This window comes from Callorhinus ursinus, unplaced genomic scaffold, assembly GCF_003265705.2.
Source record: "Callorhinus ursinus isolate GAN/ISIS: 27379988/994484 unplaced genomic scaffold, GSC_fseal_2.0 scaffold136, whole genome shotgun sequence".
NCBI lineage: Eukaryota > Metazoa > Chordata > Mammalia > Carnivora > Otariidae > Callorhinus > Callorhinus ursinus.
The window spans coordinates 360,931-384,146 of NW_027397198.1; the positions used below are offsets into that span (position 1 = coordinate 360,931).

The following is a 23,216-nucleotide window of genomic DNA, read 5'->3' on the forward strand; positions in this document are numbered from 1 at the left end:
TAAGATTCCTTGTCCTTGACATTTTAATGATAATGTGTTTTGGTGTGGATCTCTTTTGGTTCCCTGGATCTGGATGTTGGTTTCTTTCTCCAGATTAGGGAAGTTTTTAGGCCCCTTCTCTCCCTACACTGGGAATGATGTTTTCTATAAGTCCCTTAAGCTTTTTGGTTTTTTGTTTTGTTTTTTGTTTTTCCTTGCTCTGTTAGAGTGAACTCCAGTGCCCTGTCTTTGAGTTCAGCGATCCTCTCTTCTTCTTGTTTGCTGTAAACCCCTACTGTATTTTTCAGTTCAGTTGTATCCTTCAGTTCTGTGACTTCTCTTTGGTACTTTTCTCTTTTTTCAGTTTCTGTGTTCATCCATTCTTCTTCCAAGTTTAGTTAGCATCTTTATGGCCATACTTTTAACTCTTTATCAGGTAGATTACTTATCTCTGTTTCATGAACTATTTTTCTGAGATTTTACCTTCTTTCATTGGAATATATTCCTGTTAATTCATTTTTTTTTAAGCTTTTATTTTATTTATTTGACAGAGACACATGGAGAGAGGAAACACAAGCAGGGGGAGTGGGAGAGGGAGAAGCAGACTCCCCACTGAGCAGGGAGCCTGATGTGGGGCTCGATCCCAGGACCCTGGGATCATGACCTGAGCCGAAGGCAGACGCTTAACCGACTGAGCCACCCAGGTGCCCCAATTCATTTTTTTTTAAAACTATGTGTTGGTTTCTATATGCATCAGATGAAACAGCTACCTCTCCCAGTGTTGAAGTAGAGGAACCTTTTCATTTAACCTTGCTGTATCTCGTTTGTTTCTCAAATTTTGTGATTGTCCCAGCAGCCTGTTTTTAACAGCTCCTGGTAGTTGAGGGTGTGCCAAGACCTATCACTGTACCAAAGCGGGGGGGGGGGGGGGAGTAGCTCAGTCAGGACTTAATTCAGGGTGATTAAAAGCTGCTGCCTGAGGGTTTGGCTTCCACAGTATGCACATATGTATCATCTTGTGGGAGCTATGTGGATAGGGAGGTGTCCCTTAGACACAGTAGTAAAAATTGGGGCTCCAGCTGGGTAGATAAGTTGCTTACTGGAATATACCAGCAAGCTGTAATAAGAACACAAGGATGGTATTGCCCCACCTTACATGGTTTGAGAGCATTTCCATAGGTCTCTAGAAGAGTGCCAGATCTGAGGCCTGCCCTGCAGCAGGTTGAAGCTCCAGGATAAGTAAATAGGCTCTTTTACAAAAGGAAGAGGATATGTGTTTCAGTCCGCTATCTGGAACAGGCAGTGAGAACACAAAAGATAGCGCCTGCCCTCCAATGTCCTTGGTAAGTAAGGTTTACAGTTAATCCTTAGATGTATGTTTAAGTAGAAGCGTGCCCCTCAGGCTGTAGCCGTGATGATAAACTTATAAGACCTCTTTCACTGGAAGACTGAGCTGCTTGGGTCTATTGCCTGTTTAAGACCTTTTTCACCATGGTTCCAGTCTTATGGGACCTGTGAGCATTGCCCTGCTGGCCACCAGAGCCAGGCAATGTACAGGTGTGCCGTGGCAGCAGCTGCAAAAATCAGGGTGCCCGACAAAGGTATAACCTCCTTTTTGCGATATGCCATCAAACTGGGGCAGGGCAGAGAGGGGAGTGTAAAGACTCTTTCCATCAGCCATAGGCCCTAGATGTATGCCAGACCAGAAGCTTTCTCCTTAGGCCAAAGCTCTTGTACAACCAAATAGGTGTTTTTCTTAGAAAAAACTCAGCCTGCTATCTGTACAGTACCTTGGTACAGTCTCATGGCACCCAGGAATGCAAGCCCCTCGGGTTCCAGAGCCACACAAAGGGCATCCCTGGGCAGCAGCTGTAAACACTAAGTACAAGACACAGGTAAAAAGCTGCCTTCCAGGAGATACTGGTGCCCTGGAGCTCAGGAGAGGAAGAACACGAAGATGGCACCCACCAGCCTGTTACAGGTGATGCATTAAGATGAGCAAATGAATCTTTCACATGAAGTCTGCTTTTCAGAGGGCTGCTTCTGCACTGGACCCTGTGGCAAATGAGTCCATGCAAGCCCTTTAGGAGCTGTTTGTTCACTGTAGCCCCTTTGGGTCTCTTGAATGTGAGCACTGTTGGGTTTCCATAGCCAGATGTTTTGGAGGCTTATCGTTCAGGTGCAAGTCTTAAAAGCTGGTTGTACCCTGTTTGAGGTATGAACCCTTCACTCCTTAAGGGAGAAATTCTGGGTTTGTAAATTCCCTCCTCATTGTGGGTTGTGTGCCTGGAGATGGGTTTATGGCATGATTAGTTCTTGGTATGGCCTTTTTCTTGTTTGATATGAAAGAATTGTTCAGCTAGTCTTCAGGTCTTTTTCAGAGAAAATTGTTCCATATGTAGTTATAGCTTTTAAGTGTGTCCAGGGGAAGAGGGGAGTTCAGGATCTTCTGACATTGCCATCTTGTACTGCCCTAGCTTTAGAATATAGCCATAATATTCAGTTAATAATTCCAAATATATTTTCAAAATATAGTGCAGTCTTTAACTCTTCGACCCTGAAATCCACATACTGATTATATAGATACTAAGACAAAAGTTCTAAAGGACACAGGCAGTATTTTTACTAAAAGTATATGGGGGAAAAAGCAAATTGAATTAAAAAGTCAACAAAGAGTTTAAAAATTATACATCCATGCGAGACAGTGGAACACTATACACCAGGTAAGAAGAGCTAAAACTACATATACTGACATGGGAAGATCTCTTAAGATAGATTGTTATGCAAGTCAGGAAACGACAGATGTTGGCGGGGGTGCGGAGAAAGGGGAACCCTCCTACGCTGTTGGCGGGAATGCAAGCTGGTGCAGCCACTCTGGAAAACAGTATGAAGGTTCCTCAAAAAGTTAAAAATAGAGCTACCATATGACCCAGCAGTTGCACTACTGGGTATTTACCCCAAAGGTACAAAAGTTGTGATCCGAAGGGGTACATGCATCCCGATGTTTATACAGCAATGTCCACAATAGCCAAACTATGGAAAGAGCCAAGATGTCCATCGACAGATGAATGGATAAAGAAGATGTGTTATATGGATACAATGGAATATTATGCAGCCATCAAAAGGAATGAAATCTTGCCATTTGCAATGACATGGATGGAACTGGAGGGTATCATGCTGAGCGAAATAAGTCAATGAGAGAAAGACATGTATGACCTTACTGATATGAGGAATTCTTAATCTCAGGAAACAGAGGGTTGCTGGAGTGGTGGGGGGTGGGAGGGATCTGTGTGATAGACATTGGGGAGGGTATGTGCTATGGTGAGCGCTGTGAATTGTGTAAGACTGTTGAATCACAGACCTGTACCTCTGAAACAATACATATATGTTAAAAAAAAAAAAGGAAAAATGAAGAGGGGGAAATCGGGGAGACGAACCATGAGAGACTATGGACTCTGAGAAACAGAGTTTTAGAGGGGAGAGGGGTAGGGGGATGGGTTAGCCTGGTGATGGGTATTAAAGAGGGCAGGTACTGCATGGAGCACTGGGTGTTATACGCAAACAATGCTCATGGAACGCTATGTCAAAAACTAATGTAGTGTGTAGTGATTAACATAAATTGTTATGAAAAAGCAAGATGCAAAATAAATGGTCCCATTTATGTAGCTATAGATGAATAAATATATAGATATATACACGTCTATATGAAACATTGATTTTCTTTAAAAAGAATAGCAAATGGCTGGGTGTGGGTTATAGAAGGGAATGCTGAAGGAGCATGGCCCCTTTTTATCTTACAAGCTTCTATAGAGTCTGCATTCATTTTTGAGAAAAAGATGTTTTGCTTATAAATAGAATACAGGTAAGAGAGGGTTAATATGTAGATTTACTTTCAACTTTTTATTTGACATGTAAATACTTAACTGATGGCTATTTTACTTATATCAGTAAATATATTCATATTATTTATCACTTTATAAAAATAGCCATTTACTGAGTATATCCCTCTCTCAGTTAAATCTTCCACATTCCTGAAATCTGTAAGACTATATGGGGTGAAAGCAGTTATACTCTATAGCTGAGGAACCTGAGGTTTAGGTAAGTTTTTTGCCCAGGTTACTTAGTATGAGCCAGAGCTGGGCTCTAAAAGCTTGTGCTTACAATTAAAGGTTAATACTAGTCAATAATACTTACAAGAAAGCTAACATACAGAACTGTCTCTGGTATGTCATCTGATGATAAACAGCCTCACAAATTTTCACCAAGGAACTGCAGTTTAAGAGGTACCTTAGAAAACTGGAGACTGTGCAAGCACACAGTCAAGATAGCAAAAGAAAACTTTATGTTAAGTTTTAGGGTTAGGGGTAGGGTTAGGGTTAGAGATACAGATACAAAAAGAGGATATTGCTTCAGCAGAATCGTGGCAGCCATCTTCAAAAACCTAAAATTTTCTATGGAAATAGATCTAAATTTATCCTATATGATTTTGGAGAGCTGAACAGGGTCAGGGAGAAAATTACAGGGAAAACGATCTTTATGAAGAAAACTTTGTTAACAGACATTTCTTAAAACGAGATGGACTTCCTCCTATCACTGTATGATTCAGAGGCTAAATAGCTACTTACCTCAGATGCTATAGAAAAGATTAATGTAGAACTTTGAACTACATAAGCTCTAGGATTCCCTTTAAGAGTCTATAGCTTTTAGATTTTCTTAGAGTTATTTTTCAACTACATTTATCATTTACATCTGCAGCAAAGCAATAAACACGAAGTTAAGTTTTCTGATACTACAACTTATACTACTATACATAATCTTACCCATATTCCCCATAGCATACATATTCACCTTCGGTTCATCTGATGGCAGCAGTTTAAAACAGACTTTGGCATGCTGGTTTTGGTCACAGTGAAGTATTTAATGTCCTTTAGTGAAAGGTGTTTCCTTACCTATAGAACCGCCTCCCTGGTAAACCAAGGGGATCGATGAATGCTCTCTCCAGGAGCATCAGTTGGTCATTCATGATTCTCACTGCAATGGGACTTGAAAAATAAGAGTTATAGTTACTTACCATGGAACTATATTGTTTTTTTTTTAATTTTATTATGTTAATCACCATACATTACATCATTAGTTTTTGTGTATTTTAAAATAATACAGGATAAAGCATGGAAAAATAAACTTCTAAAATCAGATTTTTAAGAAAATGCAGATTAACAATAATGCTTTATATGTAAACTACATATAACAACGGAGGCATCTTTCTAATACTCATAATAAGAGAGACCTATTGGAAATGGTTCGTTTTGTCAAGACCACAGAAAGGACAGAAAGACATTTTTAATTTTTTCTAGGAGGAGAGCCCAGCCTCCTGCAGAGGCAGATTGGGTGTACTATCAAGTTAATGCCACTGAGTAAAGGCTAAACAACAAATAAAGGGAATTTGCAACAGTCTGCAAGAAGAGTTGGGGTAGGGGGTAGCTGCACATCATGGGCAGGGAATCCCCTTTCATATTTGGAATCTGCCAACTCTTTTTGGGGTGCTACATAGGTTCTCTGGGCTTTCCTACAACCCAAGGGGGAGAGAGAAGCCCCTCAAAATGAAGGCTACATCTTGTTGCCAATATGGGTGGTGAAAAAGCTTATTCTAATTGGATCTGAACAAATAAATGTGACCTGGACTACAGTGTGGAACAATTTATACTTGTTACATAATGCTTTAAATACAACTTTTTCATTATATTTCAATCTAAAAGTGAAAAGCAGTTAAATGCAAAAAAAACTTCTGCAATTGGTCGGGGAAGTATTGGAAATGTGGTGAAATTCATACTACAGATACACTTAAACCATGGAACTGTGAATTACCAGCTATCCTCCTTGGCCCTTGTGTTGGAATGAGTTTTTGGTCTACCATAGAGTAATGCTTCTCAAACTTCAATGTGAATACAAACCATTCTGGAGAGTCTTGTTAAAAAGCGCGGAATCCTAATTTAGGAGGTCTTCGATGGCGTTTGATATTCTAACAAGCTCGTAGTTAATGCTGATGCTGCTGGTTTACAGACCGTAGAGCAATGATGTAGAGTTGAATGCTTACAAGGTGTACACAATTCATTCTAGTAACTAGATCACATTTCAAAATGATGGGGAGCTTTACATTTGAAACTTACTTATTAAGATCAACTTGTGTAAGTCTTCTATGAAAATCTGAAGCAGCATCTGAGAAGTTATTCACAGCAGAAAATAAAGAATCTTTTAAAAATACAAAAGAGGAAAGTCAGTAAGAGGAGCTTATATCACATGTTCACTTTCCCACCCACCCCATTCCAGGCTGATATGAGTGAATAAATACTGAAACAATGTTGAGCCTTCCTGCAGATCCATGGAAATCATCAGAAAATTTGTAACAGGAAAGAGAGGGGGCGGAGCAAGATGGCGAAGGAGTAGGAGACCGGGATTTCATCTGGACTCAGGAATTCAGCTGGATAGGGATCAAACCATTCTGAACACCTACGAACTCAACAACAGGAGATCAAAGAAAAGAATAGCAACAACTCTGAACAAAAAAGCGACCACTTTCTGGAAGGTAGGATGTGCGGAGAAGTGAATCCGAGGCGATATTTGGGAGGATAGACGGCGGGGGAGGGGGCCTCTGTCGGCCGCTTCTGGCAAGTGATAGAGCCACGGAGCACAAAATTGGAACTTTTAGAAGTCGGATCCGCTGAGGGATGCTCCAGTGGCTAACCTGGTGGTGAAACCCTTGCAGGACAGTGTGTTCTCAGGACCCTCAGGGTCACAGAAGGACTGAGGGTGCCGGAGTGCGGCAGAGCTCTCAGGTATCAGAGCGGGGAAGCCGGCTGCAGAGACAGAGCCGAGGCATGGGCTCTCTGCTCGGGGTTGCCATAAACTGATCGGTGACACAGTTGGGCCACTGCTCCTCCAGCAGGGAACCAACAAGCGGCAGATTGGGGAGATTCCCCTTCCTCCCCTGGGAGGAGTGCGCGAGAGCGCACCGCAGGGATCTGCTGGGTTTGGAAACTCCACACGGGGTCGTGTGCCAGAGATAGAAACGCTCGGTCACAAGCTGGGTGAGCACGGCGTGCGGCCAGAGACCAGGGAGACGGGAGTAACTGACTGCTTTTCTCTGGGGACGCACTGAAGAGCGGGGCCCCGAGTTCTGGGCTCCTGCGAGTGGAGACTGGGAGGCCGCCATTTTCACTGTTGTCCTCCAAAGCTGTAGGGAAAGCTTGCAGGGAACAAAAGCTCTCGAGAGCAAACCCAAGCGGATTGCTTAACCCAGACCAGCAAGGGTGGGGCAATTCCGCCTCCGGCAAAGACATTTAGGAGCCACGGCAACGGGCCCTTCCCCGAGAAGATTAGCAACAGCCAGCCAAGACCAAGTTTACCGATCAATGAGAATGGCAGAACTCCAGGGCTAGGGGAATACTGCACATAGAATTCATGGCTCTTTTACCATGATTCATTACTCTTTCAAATTTAATTTTTTTAACTTTTTTTTTGAATTTTTCTTTTTCCCTTTTTCAACCAACATCTTATCAATCCCTTTTAAAAAAAAAAACAACTTATTTTTCATTTTTAGAGTCATACTCTATCCCTTCATAGTAGTTACCCTTATTTTTGGTATATATATACATATAAGTTCTCTATTTAAAATTTTGAGATACAGTTTCTTCTAACATAGCAAAATGTACCCTAAATCTCTAGTGTATGGCTTTGTTCTACTCTGCCTGATCACATTCTATCCCTTTTTTCTTTCTTTCCTTTTTTTAATCCTTTCTTTTTTCAAACGTCTTTTTTTTAAATTTTTTATAATTTTCAACTTTACAGTCATATTACATCCCTTCATCATATCAACCCATATTTTGTACATATATAAGTCTTTCTTTAAAATTTTAGGAGGCACTTTCTTCTAACAGACCAAAATACACCCAAAATCTAGTGTGAGCCACTGATCTATGCACCAGCCTGATCATATTTAGTCAGTCTTGTTTTTTTTTGTCTTGTTTTGTTCTGTTTTTGTTTGTTTTTATCTTTTTTTTCCTCTTTTTTTTTTCTTTCCCTTTCTTTTCTCCTGGTTTCAGGTCCTTTCTGATTTCATTAGAGTATATTTTCTGGAGACTTTGTTAACCTGTTAGCATTTTGTTCTCTCATTCATATATTCTCCTCTGGACAAAATGAGAAGACAAAAGATTCACCTCAATAAAAAGAACAAGAGGTAGTACCGTCTGCCAGGGACCTACTCAATATGGACATTAGTGCAATGTCAGACCTAAAGTTCAGAATCATGACTTTAAAGATACTAGCTGGGCTTGAAAAAAGCATGGAAGTTATTAGAGACACCATTTCTGGAGAAATAAAAGAACTAAAATCTAACCAAGTCGAAATCAAAAAGGCAATATTAAAGAGGTGCAATAAAAAATGGGGGCACTAACTCTAGGATAAATGAGGCAGAATAGAGAATCGGCGATATAGAAGACCAAATGATGGAAAATAAAGAAGCTGAGAAAAAGAGAAATAATTACTGGAAAACGAGGGCAGAATTCGAGAGAAAGCAATACGATAAGACGAAACAACATTAGAATAATTGGGATCTCAGAAGAAGAAGAAAGAGAGAGAGGGGCAGAAGGTGTATTGGAGCAAATTATAGGAGAGAAGTTCCCTAATGTGGGGAAGGAAACAGGCATCAAAATCCAGGAGGCACAGAGAACCCTCTCAAAATCAATAAAAATAGATCAACACCCCGACATCTAATAGTACAACTTATGAGTCTCAGAGACAAAGAGAAAATCCTGAAAGCAGCTCGGAGAAGACATATGTAACTTATAATGGGAGAAACATTAGATTGGCAACAGACCTATCCACAGAGACCTGGCAAGCCAGAAAGGACTGCCATGATATATTCACAGCACTAAACGAGAAAAATATGCAGCCAAGAATACTATGCGCAGCTAGGCTGTCATTGAAAATAGAAGGAGAGATAAAAAGCTTCCAGGACAAACAAAAACTAAAGGAATTTGCAAACACGAAACCAGCCCTACAAGAAATACTGACAGGGGTCCTCTAAGCAAAGAGAGAGCCTAAAAGCAGCATAGACCAGAAGGGAATACAGACAATATACAGTAATAGTCACCTTACAAGCAATACAATGGCACTAAATTCGTATCTTTTCATAGTTACCCTGAATGTAAGTGGGCTAAATGACCCAATCAAAAGACACAGGCTATCAGATTGAATTAAAAAGAAGACTCATCTATATGCTGTCTGTAAGAGACTCATTTTAGACCCAAAGACACCCCCACATTGAAAGTGAAGGGGTGGAAAACGATTTACCATGCTAATGGACACCAGAAGAAAGCTGGGGTGGCAATCCTTATATCAGACAAATTAGATTTTAAAACAAAGACAACAAAGAGATGAGGAAAGATACTATATCCTACTTAAAGGGTCTATCCAAGAGGAAGATCTAACAATTGTAAATATCTATACCCCTAACATGGGAGCAGCCAATTATATAAGGCAATTAATAACAAAAGCAAAGAAAGACATTGAGAACAATACAATAATATTGGGGGACTTTAACAACCACCTGACTAAAATGGACAGATCATCTAAGCAAAAGATCAACAAAGAAATAAAGACTTTAAATGACACACTGGACCAAATGGACTTCACAGATATATTCAGAACTTTCCATCCCAAAGCAACGGAATACACATTCTTCTCTAGTGCCCATGAACATTCTCCAGAAGATCAAATCCTAGGTCACAAATCAGGTCTCAACCGGTACCAAAAGACTGGGATTATTCCCTGCATATTTTCAGACCACCATGCTTTGAAACTAGAACTCAATCACAAGAGGAAAGTCAGAAGGAACTCAAATACATGGAGGCTAAAGAGCATCCTACTAAAGAATGAATGGGTCAACCACGAAATTAAAGAAGAATTAAAAAAATTCATGGAGGGCGCCTGGGTGGCTCAGTTGGTTAAACGACTGCCTTCGGCTCAGGTCATGATCCTGGAGTCCTGGGATCGAGTCCCGCATCGGGCTCCCTGCTCAGCGGGGAGTCTGCTTCTCCCTCTGACCCTCTTCCCTCTCGTGCTTTCTCTCTCTCAAATAAATAAAATCTTTAAAAAAAAAAATTCATGGAAACCAATGAAAATGAAAACACAACTGTTCAAAATCTTTGGGATACAGCAAGGCAGTCCTGAGAGGAAAGTATATAGCAATACAAGCCTTTCTCAAGAAATAAGAAAGGTCTCAAATATACAACCTAACCCTACACCTAAAGAAGCTAGAGAAAAAACAGCAAATAAAGCCTAAACCCAGCAGGAGAAGAGAAATAATAAAGATCAGAGCAGAAATCAATGAAATAGAAACCAAAAGAACAGCAGAACAGATCAACGAAACTAGGAGCTGGTTCTTTGAAAGAATTAACAAGATTGATAAACCCCGGGCCAGACTGATCAAAAAGAAAAGAGAAATGACCCAAATCAACAAAATCATGAATGAAAGAGGAGAGATTACAAACACCACCAAAGAAATACAAACAATTATTAAGAACATATTATGAGCAACTCTATGCCAGCAAATTAGATAACCTGGAAGAAATGGATGCATTCCTAAAGATGTATCAACTGCCAAAACTGAACCAGGAAGAAATAGAAAACATGATCAGACCTATAACCACTAAGGAAATTGAAGCAGTCATCAAAAATCTCCCAACAAACAAAAGCCCAGGGTCAGATGGCTTCCCAGGGGAATTCTACCAAACATTTAAAGAAGAATTAATACCTATTCTCCTGAAACTCTTCCAAAAAATAGAAATGGAAGGAAAACTTCCAAACTCCTTTTATGAGGCCACCATTACCTTGATCCCCAAACTAAACAAAGACCCCATCAAAAAGAATTACAGACCAATATCCTTGAAGAACATGGATGCAAAAATTTTCACCAAAATACTAGCCAATATGATCCAACAGTACATTAAAAGGATTATTCACCATGACCAAGTGGGATTTATCCCTGGGCTGCAAGGTTGGTTCAACATCCGCAAATAAATCAACGTGATAAAATATATTAACAAAAGAAAGAACAGGAATCATATGATCCTCTCAATAGATGCAGAGAAAGCATTTGACAACGTACAGCATCCTTTCTTGATCAAAACTCTTCAGAGTATAGGGATAGAGGGTACCTACCTCAATATCATAAAAACCATCTATGAAAAACCTACAGCGAATATCATTCTCAATGGGGAAAAGCTGAGAGCTTTCTCCCTAAGGTCATGAACGCGGCAGGGATGTCCACTATCACCACTGCTATTCAACATAGTATTAGAAGTCCTAGCCACAGCAATCAGACACAAAAAGAAATCAAAGGCATCCAATTCGGCAAGGAGGAAGGGAAACTCTCACTCTTTGCAGATGATATGATTCTTTATGTGGAAAATCCAAAAGACTCCACCCCAAAACTGCTAGAAGTCATACAGGAATTCAGTCAAGTGGCAGGATATAAAATCAATGCACAGAAATCAGTGGCATTCCTATACACCATCAAGACAGAAGAGAGAGAAATTAAGGATTCGATCCCATTTACAATTGCAACCAAAACCATAAGATACCTAGACATAAATCTAACCAAAGAGGCAAAGGATCTGTACTCAGAAAACTATAAAATACTCATGAAAGAAATTGAGGAAGACACAAAGAAATGGAAAAACGTTCCATGCTCATGGATTGGAAGAACAAACATTGTGAAGATGTCAACGCTACGTAGAGCAATCTACACATTCAATACAATCCCCATCAAAATACCATCCACTTTTTTCAAAGAACTGGAACAAATAATCCTAAAATTTGTATGGAACCAGAAGAGTCCCCGAATAGCCAGAAGAATGTTGAAAAAGAAAAGCAAAGCTCGCGGCTTCACAATTCCGGACTTTCAGCTCTAGTACAAAGTTGTCATCATCAAGACAGTATGGTACTGGCAATAAAACAGACACATAGATCAGTGGAACAGAATAGAGAGCCCAGAAATGGACCCTCAATTCCATGGTCAACTAATCTTTGACAAAGCAGGAAAGAATGTCCAATGGAAAAAAGACAGTCTCTTCAACAAATGGTGTTGGGAAAATTGGACAGCTACATGCAGAAGAATGAAACTGGACCATTTCCTTACACCTCACACAAAAATAGACTCAAAATGGTTGAAAGACCTCAGTATGAGACAGGAGTCCATCAAAATCCTAAAAGGAGAACACAGGCAGCAACCTCTTCAACCTCAGCTGCAGCAACTTTTTCCTAGAAACATCGCCAAAGGCAAGGGGGGCAAGGGCAAAAATGAACTATTGGGATTTCATCAAGATAAAAAGCTTTTGCACAGCAAAAGAAACAGTCAACAAAACCAACAGACAACCGACAGAATGGGAGAAGATATTTGCAAATGACATATCAGATAAAGGGCTAGTATCCAAAATCTATAAAGAACTTATCAAACTCCACACCCAAAGAACAAATAATCCAATCAAGAAATAGGCAGAAAACGTGAACAGACATTTTTCCAAAGAAGACATCCAAATCGCCAAAAGACACATGAAAAATTGCTCAACATCGCTCGTCATCAGGGAAATCCAAATCAAAACCTCAATGAGATACCACCTCACACCCGTCAGAATGGCTAAAATTAACAAGTCAGGAAACGACAGATGTTGGTGGGGATGTGGAGAAAGGGGAACCCTCCTATACTGTTGGTGGGAATGCAAGCTGGTGCAACCACTCTGGAAAACAGTATGGAGGTTCCTCAAAAAGTTGAAAATAGAGCTACCCTAAGACCCAGCAATTGCACTACTGGATATTTACCACAACGATACAAATTTAGGGATCCAAAGGGGTATGTGCACCCCAATGTTTATAGCAGCAATGTCCACAATAGCCAACCTGGAAAGAGCCAAGATGTCCATCGACAGATGAATGGATAAAGAAGAGGTGGAATATATACACAATGGAATATTATGCAGCCCTCAAAAGGAATGAGATCTTGCCATTTGCAGTGACGTGGATGAACTGGAAGGTGTTATGCTGAGTGAAATAAGTCAATCAGAGAAAGACATGTATCATATGACCTCACTGATATGAGGAATTCTTAATCTCAGGAAACAAACTGAGGTTTTCTGGAGTGGGGGTGGGGTGGGAGGGATGGGGTGGCTGGGTGATAGACATTGGGGAGGGTATGTGCTATGGTGAGTGCTGTGAAGTGTGCAATACTGTTGAATCACAGCTCTGTACCTCTGAAACAAATAATGCAATATATGTTAAGATAAAAAAAAAAGATAGGGGAAGAATGACGGGGGGGAGATTGGAGGGGGAGACGAACGATGAGAGATGATGGACTCTGAAAAACAATCTCAGGGTTCTAGAGGGGAGGGGGTGGGGGATCGGTTAGCCTGGGAATGGGTATTAAAGAGGGCACGTTCTGCGTGGAGCACTGGGTATTATGCACAAACAATGAATCATGGAACACTACATCAAAAACTAATGATGTAATGTATGGTGATTAACATAACAATAAAAAATTTAAAGAAAAAAATTTGTAACAAAGAAACAGTATATAAAATAGAAAATGACTAAATTGTTTCTTCAGGAAATAACTTCCCACAGTCTAGGACATAAATCATTCTTTTAACTCCTAATTTACCAGAAATGCATCATTCATGTATGTACTCCTTCAATAGATATTTATTGGTACATCTATATGCTAGATACTAGATACAGCTCTAGATGAGTTATGTTCCTGCAATTATTATAGTCTAAAACAATATTAATCCCTCTTTGTAAGGAGTGCATTTAAGATCTTGTTTAAAGGCCACCTGTAACAAGCTGATATATGTGGACACAAATAGGATTGGGTTTTGTCTCGTCAAGCTTTCCTAGTTTACAAAGATTCTAAGGGCAGTGAGAAGGTTCTCAGTATATTTTTTATTACAACCACCTATTTATCATTTTGCATCTTTTCTAAACCGAACATTAACAGAAATTTATTTCCTTCCTTCCTTAATCCTGTGAAGCATGGGATACAATATTCATTTTACAGATAGAGCACTTACTGTTCCAGACACATGATAAAGGCCTTTTTTTTTGTCCTAAATATCCTTTAAGCTCTAATTAGTATTGCTGTTTTAAAAACCATGTACCAAATAATCTAATAATAGTTATTATCGAAGCTGAAGGAAAGTATTGAAGGAATTTTAGATTTCCAATGAACCACAATAGTCTAGATGGGTAAGAAATGAAAGTATCCCTGATATTTAGTAACAGGTGAATAACTTCGGCATAAGCAATTTCAGTAGGGTAGGAAGACAGTTCACTGGATTGGTAGAAGGAAGTAAACAACTGGAGACCGCAAGTGCAGATTATAGATCCATCCCATCCATCATTCCTTCATTAAAACATTTTCTGAGGGTCTGTTTTTGCCTGGCACTAAATGACGAATTTTGATTGGGAAGGGAGTAGGGCACATTAGGTAGAAGAAATGTTTATAAAGAATGTTTAATACAGATGGAGTGTCACCAATGAGATGGGGAGTTTGACAGTATGGGGGGTATTAACATACATTAGGCTAATTAACCTGTGTCAACAGAGTCCTTCCACTTTAACTCTGTGCTCTCTCTGTAGGATCCTGACTTCAGCTGATAAAAAGTAATTCAAGAGAAAAGCAGGGCATCTAGGAAAAGAACTGGATGCTGGATAGCCAAAGAACTATGAATGTCCATCTTGCTGTGGGCTCTGCTTATTCATTTCATTTGCCTCATCATTCTCCAATTGCTCCTGTAAACACAATTTCCTAAATTTTCTTCGCATCATTTTATCTAGATCTTAGTACCTGCTGCTTATCATAACTTTGAAGATGACTAATTTGGATGTAGTAAATTCAAAAGACACTTATGACTACTCTGTACTTACTCTCTGTGTTCCACTGTACTTTCTGTGTACTCCTATAATAACTTGTCCCCAGCATTTTGGTCTTCTCCTTCACATGAGATTCTGTGCTCTTTGAGGGCAATGATTATTTTTCATACATCCTTGTATCTCCCAGGAAATAACACAGAACTTGTAGATGGTAGACACTGAATACAAATTTGACAATTCTGGTATATACTAAGAATATATACTCCCAGATTAAAAGAAAATGGTTACAATAAAACCCTACTAGTAGGTAACATTCATGAGCATAAGTGTCAGGCACCATTGTTTCCATATATTTACCAACTGATTCAGGCACAGCAGTCTTAGAAACATGTTGTATTCTTTACTGTTTCACTCCTAAGAAAACAGATGCACAGAGAGGGGCCACGTACTTCTCCCAACATCACACAGTGATTTAAATATTAGAGCCAGGATTTGAACTGGGTAACTGCTTCTAGACCCAGTGCTCAGTGCCACTGCACTATATTTCATCCCTGCTTTGTAGGGGGTACATAGTATAGGACAGTAACTGCAAAATGGCTATGAAAGAATGCTTAAAACCATGTAAAAAGAATCCTCCATGTAGACAAATATATGCAATAATAACAGTAATTACCTATGTAGTGGAATAGGTTTTCTCTGTTTTCCCATCTTTGTGTAGTAGTGTTTATCTTACTAGTATTGTTCTTTTAACAGTAAAAATATTTTAAAGGCAGCAACACAGGGAAAATATTTACAAACCCAATATTTATAGCACAATCTTAGCGAAATGGATTCATCCTACAAATATCAGATGAAATTACATTCTTTAAAAGTGTTTAGTTTTTTTTCCAGAAGTCGGAATTAAGTGATGCAGGTATATATTCTGGGATCAAAGTGTATGCACTGGTGACAAAAGGAGACAGTATCTTAAAGCTCCAACTTAAAGATTATAAAATACCCAGCCATTCTTACCAAATGATACTCCATGGTCTCTCAATTGTTGGTCATGTTTCTTAGATAAATTGTAGATACTTGTTGCATAGATTTTCAAAGCTTTTGCATAGTCTTCAATATTGAAAGGAATGATTTTAGAGTCTGCAAGCTCATAAACCAGTGCTCCTCGTAACTGAGCCACAGAAAGCTGTTTTTTAAATGTGGGATCATAAAACTTCTCTACTAATTCAAACGTCTCATAAATCGTATGGTATACTGGGTAGCTGCTGTATTTATCTGTTTTCTGGGGGAGAAAAAAAGGCAGGTATTAAATACAAACATTAAATATTCAAATTATAGGATTCATGTAACCATAAAAATGATTGCAGAAGAAAATACAACCATATGGCACCCTGAGTTTTATCACAATGAAGCAGAAAAAAGTTAAAATCTAACTATAACACTATCACCATATATTCACTAGTTTAAAATTTTACTGGTGTTTTGTAATTCACGTAATCTTCACTCAAAATACTTCCTGAAAGTTGTCTTTATTGTATTTCTGATAACAAATTAAGGAGTACATACTCAAACTGCGTTATTAGCACAGTTTAAAATTATTTATCAATTGATTGGAAATGAAAGGTTCTGGGCGGCTAAGAACCATATAGTTGAGGAATTTGATATTTAAGCACCTTGTCTGCCCTTCCAAAGTGTATAACCAAATGGCATTTACCCTTTATTACATAATTAATGGGCTACCATGATAAATTACTACATAGTGGTATTTTATGTAAATACTTTTTGACTTCTTAGGGCTGCCTTTCCTAAGTTTAGTTTTTATTTATCTGCTACTTTGGTTAATATTTTTATTGCTTTTAGTATCACTAAAAGGAATCCATGTGTTAGTCTCTAATACTCTGCTTTTAATCCACAATGTCCTAGAAATTAGATGGCTTTGTTCAGATTGATGACAGAATATAAAAGTGAATAGGCCTTGAAAGAGTTTAATGAGTATTAGTATACAGATTTATACATTTATTTTGGGTTATTTTAGAGCTGTTTTTGCTTCCATCTCTGTTCTCAGTCACATTCTGGATAGTCAGATTTACAAGAGGTATGTATTCTAGACAAGCAAGATGTTGGTGTACTGTGATTATGATCTGAAAATTATTAAAATCTGACAAATCTGAATTTACTGATGTAATCTTCAGTTTGGTTTATCACATAATTTATAACATAAGCAGACATGGTATATGTTGGCATATCCTAGGACTTGTATATTATCAATGTGTTTGAGTAACAATGGTGTACACTAGTCAGTGCAGAACTGAAACGAGAATCAACTAAAAATCGGGAGGAACTTATTTTATACCCTCATCAAGAGCCCTAGCCTCAGATGACAGTCAGGAGTGGGAATGTGAAGAGGGGCTACTGACAATAAAGGCTCTTGTAACCCTGTAACCAACACAGGTTCTTCACCTGCATATTTTCCTCAGGAAAAGATGAGAAGAATGAGGCTTTCCAACAAAGCCTGTGCCAAAAACGGATATCAACTACTTGGTTCTGATAACCAGCAAAGTACCTGGCATTACTCTGATAACTACCACTTCACTGAATAATCCTGCAGGGAAAATTGACAGAATAACCCAAATTAATTCTGAGTCCATCTATAAAGGGACAGGGAAGTCAGCCTTTGCCCCTGGGATTCTTCCTGGGCTGCGTGACCTAGTGCCCTGGTGCCAAAACCTAAACTGTTTAAAATTCCTAACAAAAAGTTGGATAAAGTGCTGTGTATCCAAAATAATAAAATGGCTTACCCTATTCTTAGTGTAACGGGCTCTGCCTGAAGCAATTCCAAGTCTCTGAAAATAAGCTTCAAAATCACTTCCAGATCCCAGTTTGTTGATTCTAGATGTAGAATATAAATATATATACACACAGGGAGAAATAAATACATAAACTAAAACAATTATGAAATAAATGGGACAGTGAATCCAAGCAAGGAATTGCATAGCATATTTACCAGAATTAGGAGAAGGTACACCATTACACAATATTTTACTATCATGTGATAAAAATATATTCTGCATTGACTGACTACAGCCAGAGTTGAACAGTACCAACAAAGACAGCAGCGTAGTGACTACAGTCTGGTTTTTTGTTGTTTTTTTTTTAAGGATTTTATTTATTTATTTGACAGAGTGAGAGCACAAGCAGGGGGAGCGGCAGGCAGAGGGAGAAGCAGACTCCCACTGAGCAGGGAGCCCGAGACTATAGTCTCTCTAACATTTTCAGCATTTTATGGTATTTATTTAGAGGGGAAAATAAGATTTGGTTACTCTCAGAGAACTATAATCTAGTAAGAAAACTGCCATGAGGGACGCCTGGGTGGCTCAGGTCATGATCCAGGGTCCTGGGATCGAGCCCTGCATCGGGCTCCTTGCTCAGCAGGGAGTTTGCTTCTCCCTCTGCCTCTCCTACTTGTGTTTTTTGTTTTTTTCTCTCTCTCTCTGTCAAATAAAATCTTTTAAAAAAAACTGCCATGATAAAGTATATTTAAAATAAAAATTAAGAACAAATAAAAATATTTAAGATCATTAAGAATCTCAATGTGCCTTATTTAGAAATTTAATCAAAATACATTTCTTTGCATATAGTAAAGAAAACCACTACATACATATTTATATATACATATATAATAACAAAAATTCTTAATAAAATGGTGAGTAAAGCAGAATATGCATTAGGAACATAACTATATACTTCCAAACTATTATGTGTTGAGATTTAGACCTCGGCTTTTTTTTTTAAGATTTTATTTATCCCAGGACCCTGAGGTCATGACTTGAGCCAAAGGTGGACGCTTAACCAATAGGGCCACCCAGGCACTCCTGACCTTGGATGTTTTTAAAACCTTTTTTTCTACTCCAGTAATTTTTTTTTAATAAGCATGTGAAACTATACTGGAAATGCAAACTTCCACAAGACTTATTAGGAATACGGAATGAAGCTATACACTCTTACTAGTTTTTAGAAATAGTATTGCAGGAGAAACAAAAAATTCAAGGAAGCTGCTGTTGTAACTTATTTGGAGTTACATGATTTATTAATCTATCTAACACATATTTGAAATTTAATGCAAGAATGCAAAACAATACCTGATAATGTGGCAAAATAATTTTGACTAAAAGTCTGCAAAACTAGAATCTATTATAGATTGAATGATGGCTATTCTGTCCAATTAGCAAATCAAACGCTACAGAGGGATTCTCTGGGATTATCTTTCCTCTACTCAAATTGTTGACACATCTAAGAATTGCATGTCTGGGGAAACAAGGAGCAAAGGGGAATTCATAATTTATAATTATAATTTATCCTAGTAATTTACCTAGGAAAATTTATATTTTCAGATGAAGGGTCCTTTTCCAACCAGCTTTCATAAAGAGATTTACTCTCAAAACCATCATCTGGGCTGGAGATCTGGAATGAAAAAATCAAATATTGTGAATTAGAGGCAGAATCAACTAAAATCTGACCATATGTTATCAACTTCTTACTATATGGATATATGTTATGTTCTTTATAGAAAAACAAAAGCAATTGGCAAGAAAAAAATCCAACCAAATTCTTGTTCATTTTTGTTGTCTGCCTAATGGTAATTTTGCCAGAGACCTGGGATAAAATTTCCTGCTTCTTTTGGTAAGCTTTTTACTAGAGTTCCAGATTTTTAAAAAATGTCATCACTTTGATTTTTGGGAGCTTAGATCTCTTTTAGTGGCAAGTTACTGGGGTAAACTTTAGAAAGATGTACTTTAGTAAATTGCTTTTGTCCAAGAAGACCTATAAAAAAAGGCCTCGGGGCAACAGATATGCCTAAAGAAGCTAAGCCTGAAATTGGCAATGTAAGTCCTGGTTTTGTAGAGCAGGTGGGATAAGGAGGAAATGCCATTTTAGAAAGTCAAATTATATTTAAACAAAGTTGGAATTTGATGGGTTTTAAAAGCTCTGTATAACCTCAGATTTCTCTTGGAAATTCTAAGAGCTTCTGTAATGCATGAACCTTTTTTACTACCCTCATTAAAAGTATGCCCACAAACATAACTTTTCTCTCTCCACTTGAAGAAAAGCAGGGTCACGTGGGAGAAAAATTGCAGACTTCGAGGGCTAAAGTCTATTTTAAAAATCCATATTATCACACATACCCACCTAAAATTTGGTTATAGCTCTACTTTGTTAAAAAAAAAAGGGGGGGGCATACCCTACTTATGCAGCTCTGAAAGCATTATAATCTTTGGTGTACTGTTTCCCCTCTTGAAGCCCTAGTTTTGTGGAAGTGGGGATAATGGTCCCCATCTTAACATAAATATCAGTTCCTCTGATATTTTCTCTGGCCTTATACAGAGTTGGTTGTTACCTCATCATTGCATATGCAGCCCTGAGCTTAGAAACAGTCCTGGCACTCCACAGTCATCCCTTTGCATGTTGCAGCTGCAGAGATGTTCTGTTCATTTCTAGCCAACTCACCGGGTTCTACTCTACTCTGCTCCTGACAACTTGCAATAGCTAAGAACCTGTTCCAACTCCCACATCCTGCTTAGATTGAATTCCCCCCAAAATCCTTTCATTTCCTGGAATCACCATCTCAGTGTAGTACTAACCAGAATGGTGTCCCTTCAGCCTGGTCTCCCTGGATCATACTTTCTGTCTCTGATATACACACCTTCATAGATGCTGACCCTCCTCCATTATTTCAACACCCTGTCCCATTTCTTTCTTTTATCAGGCAGCTGCCCTTCTCTCTAAGCTCTGCCCTCTACAACTCTTATCCTATTCTCATGTTACCAGCATGGTTTGACTGTGCCAACACACACTAGGGGTTGGTAAAATTGTAATAATCAGCTCACAGGAGAATACAAGTCTTTTTCTACTGGGTTTTGGTATGGCCATAGATAAGCATCTGCCTCTGTACAAAGGGGTATAGACCTAAACATATCCCTGTTGGCCCTAACATTCATACTCTTTTATTTTGAAAGAGCACAAGCATGGGGGGAGGAGCAGAGGGAAAGAGCATCTCAAGCAGGCTCCATGTTGACACGGCTCCATCTCACGACCCTGAGATCATGACCTGAGTCAAAATCAAGAGTCAGACGCTTAACTGACCAAGCCACCCAGGCACCCTGAAAATTCTTCTTATTCTTGAGATCAAAGGCAGGAGCCATCTCTAGGACAGCACAAAGCATAAGTGTATATGCTGAGAAGGACTTTCTCAGGCTTTTAGATAAGATTTTTTTTATAGGACATTCCAATAAAAGGATCAAGAACACAAGCTACCCAATATGTTGAGAGTTGTGATGAGAATAATGAGAGAACTCTCATTTGAGAAAACTAGTTTTTATAGACACTAACAGGAGAAAGGAAAGGGCAATAATAAGGGAAAGTAGGAAACAGTACCTTCAGAAAAGTGACACTACTTCACATTGTAATGTAAAGTGATACATCAAAGAAATATTTCTGTAATTAAATTCTACAATGAACTATTTAAATGAAGTACACAGATGTTAAGTGAATAGATTATATAATTTTTAGAGTACATTAGAGTTCAGAGTACTTTTTTACCAATATTTACAAAATTCCTATATGACAAGAATTATTTTCATTTTGCTGTTAGAGGTGCTACAGCTTATTCTATTCACTACACTAATACAGAGTGATCTTTCTAATGAACAAATATGATAATGTATAACCTTGTTAGATTTTTAATTTCTCTATCGCCAGATTTCTGAATTTGGCTTATTTCTCAGCCCCATTTCTTACCATCTTTCCACCAAAACCTTATGTTCATGTCACACTGAGCCACCTAGAGGTCAGGAAATATTCTCTTTCATATCTCCACATCTGTTTTAGGTACTGTGTTCTATGCTGAGAATGCCTTTTCTCTTACTTTCACATCCTTCCATTTTACAGGCCAAGCACTAATTATTCTATAAACCTCTTCTCATGCTTCCCCAGCTACCCCAGGATTTCAGATTCTCTATTCCGTAATTGTTCTCCATTGTTGGTAGTACCCAATATTCTACTGAAGTATAAATCCTCATTTACAAGAGTGTATCCTCTCTGGATTACTAAGTATTTGGATTCAGTGACCATGTCTTTTTATTGTTGCTGCTGCTAGAATTCACTATGTAGGGTCTGAACCCAAGGCCTTTTCCATTTTCAGCTCAGTGTTCTGTTCTATCAAAATGCCTCTACCACATGAAATTATGTACCTAATACTTGACAACAGTGCACACAATTATTAATAGCTACTATTAGAAGAGACTAGCAATACTATTTTTATAGTTAGGTCATTTAAATACTGTATTAAAGATTTTGTTCTGACTTGGTATATATACAAATCAGCTATATCTCTCACCACTTTAAAAATCAGTACCACTAATTAAGAAAACATGTGTCATTCACTTATCCATTCATCAGAAAACATTAAGACAGATTTATTTACCTCTTTTGTTAGTTTATACACCAATTGGTAAAGAAGAGGTGTACAGTCAACTCTGAGAGTATAATTGCCTGAAAAAAATAGAGTATATTTTAATACTTCCAAATGAAATTCCAATAGAAGTCTAATTCTATTTCTAATTGTAAACAAGGTATAATAGACTTGAAATTGAAGGCATCATTCTCAAGGAATTAGAATGGAGTGGAAATAGTTCCTCAGGAGCAAGAGAGGTTGCAGTGTATAGGAGGGCTTTGGATGCTAAGGCAGCAAGTCCCACAGTAATCCTAGCATCATTCTTAAGGTGCTATCTCTTAGGGGGACTTTGGCAAAGGAAGTGATAAAGCTATACCATCCATTCTTTATTTACTCAATTCAACAGTATCAAGACATAAGACTAGAGCATTTCAGTAACTCGTAAGTATGCTCTAACATTACCTAGACATCATCATACAATGAAAGCTTAGAGACACAAATGTCACATGTTGAGTTCCAAGGGAAGTCTGTGTTTACTTCAAATTGTTCCAATACATACAGGAGGTATTTCTATATAAATATTCTGTAAAATATTCTGAAATATTTTAGCCTAATTTGTTTAATATCTCCACAGGAAGAATATGATTAATATTAATACTAGAGTTTTAAGTAGTAATTCAAGATAGGCAAATAGCAAATATACTAAAATTATGATCAGTAGCTTAATTATGAATCATACACTCATTCATTTGAATCATGATTTTCCCTGTGGTAAAATGGAAAATGAAGGTATCATTGAAGAATTTCATACGAAGAAAATAACCTTAGTTTACAAGTTAGTTACAATTTGCAGACTTAAAAGATGGTACAT

The 23,216-nt window shown here is 38.3% G+C and overlaps 1 protein-coding gene across 4 annotated transcripts in view; it reads right to left on the reverse strand.

Annotated features, from left to right (window-relative positions):
- LOC112840332 (N-acetylated-alpha-linked acidic dipeptidase 2) overlaps positions 1-23,216 on the reverse strand; it is a 92,668-nt gene that overhangs the window by 8,072 nt on the left and 61,380 nt on the right. For all 4 annotated transcript variants that reach the window (XM_073890290.1, XM_025893672.2, XM_073890289.1 and 1 more), the window contains 6 exons: positions 22,376-22,443; positions 19,265-19,356; positions 17,694-17,784; positions 15,913-16,177; positions 6,147-6,228; positions 4,929-5,021 (listed from right to left, as the gene is read on the reverse strand). In XM_073890290.1, coding sequence (XP_073746391.1) covers positions 4,929-5,021; positions 6,147-6,228; positions 15,913-16,177; positions 17,694-17,784; positions 19,265-19,356; positions 22,376-22,443 — 691 coding nt within the window. The remainder of the gene's footprint in view (positions 1-4,928; positions 5,022-6,146; positions 6,229-15,912; positions 16,178-17,693; positions 17,785-19,264; positions 19,357-22,375; positions 22,444-23,216) is intronic.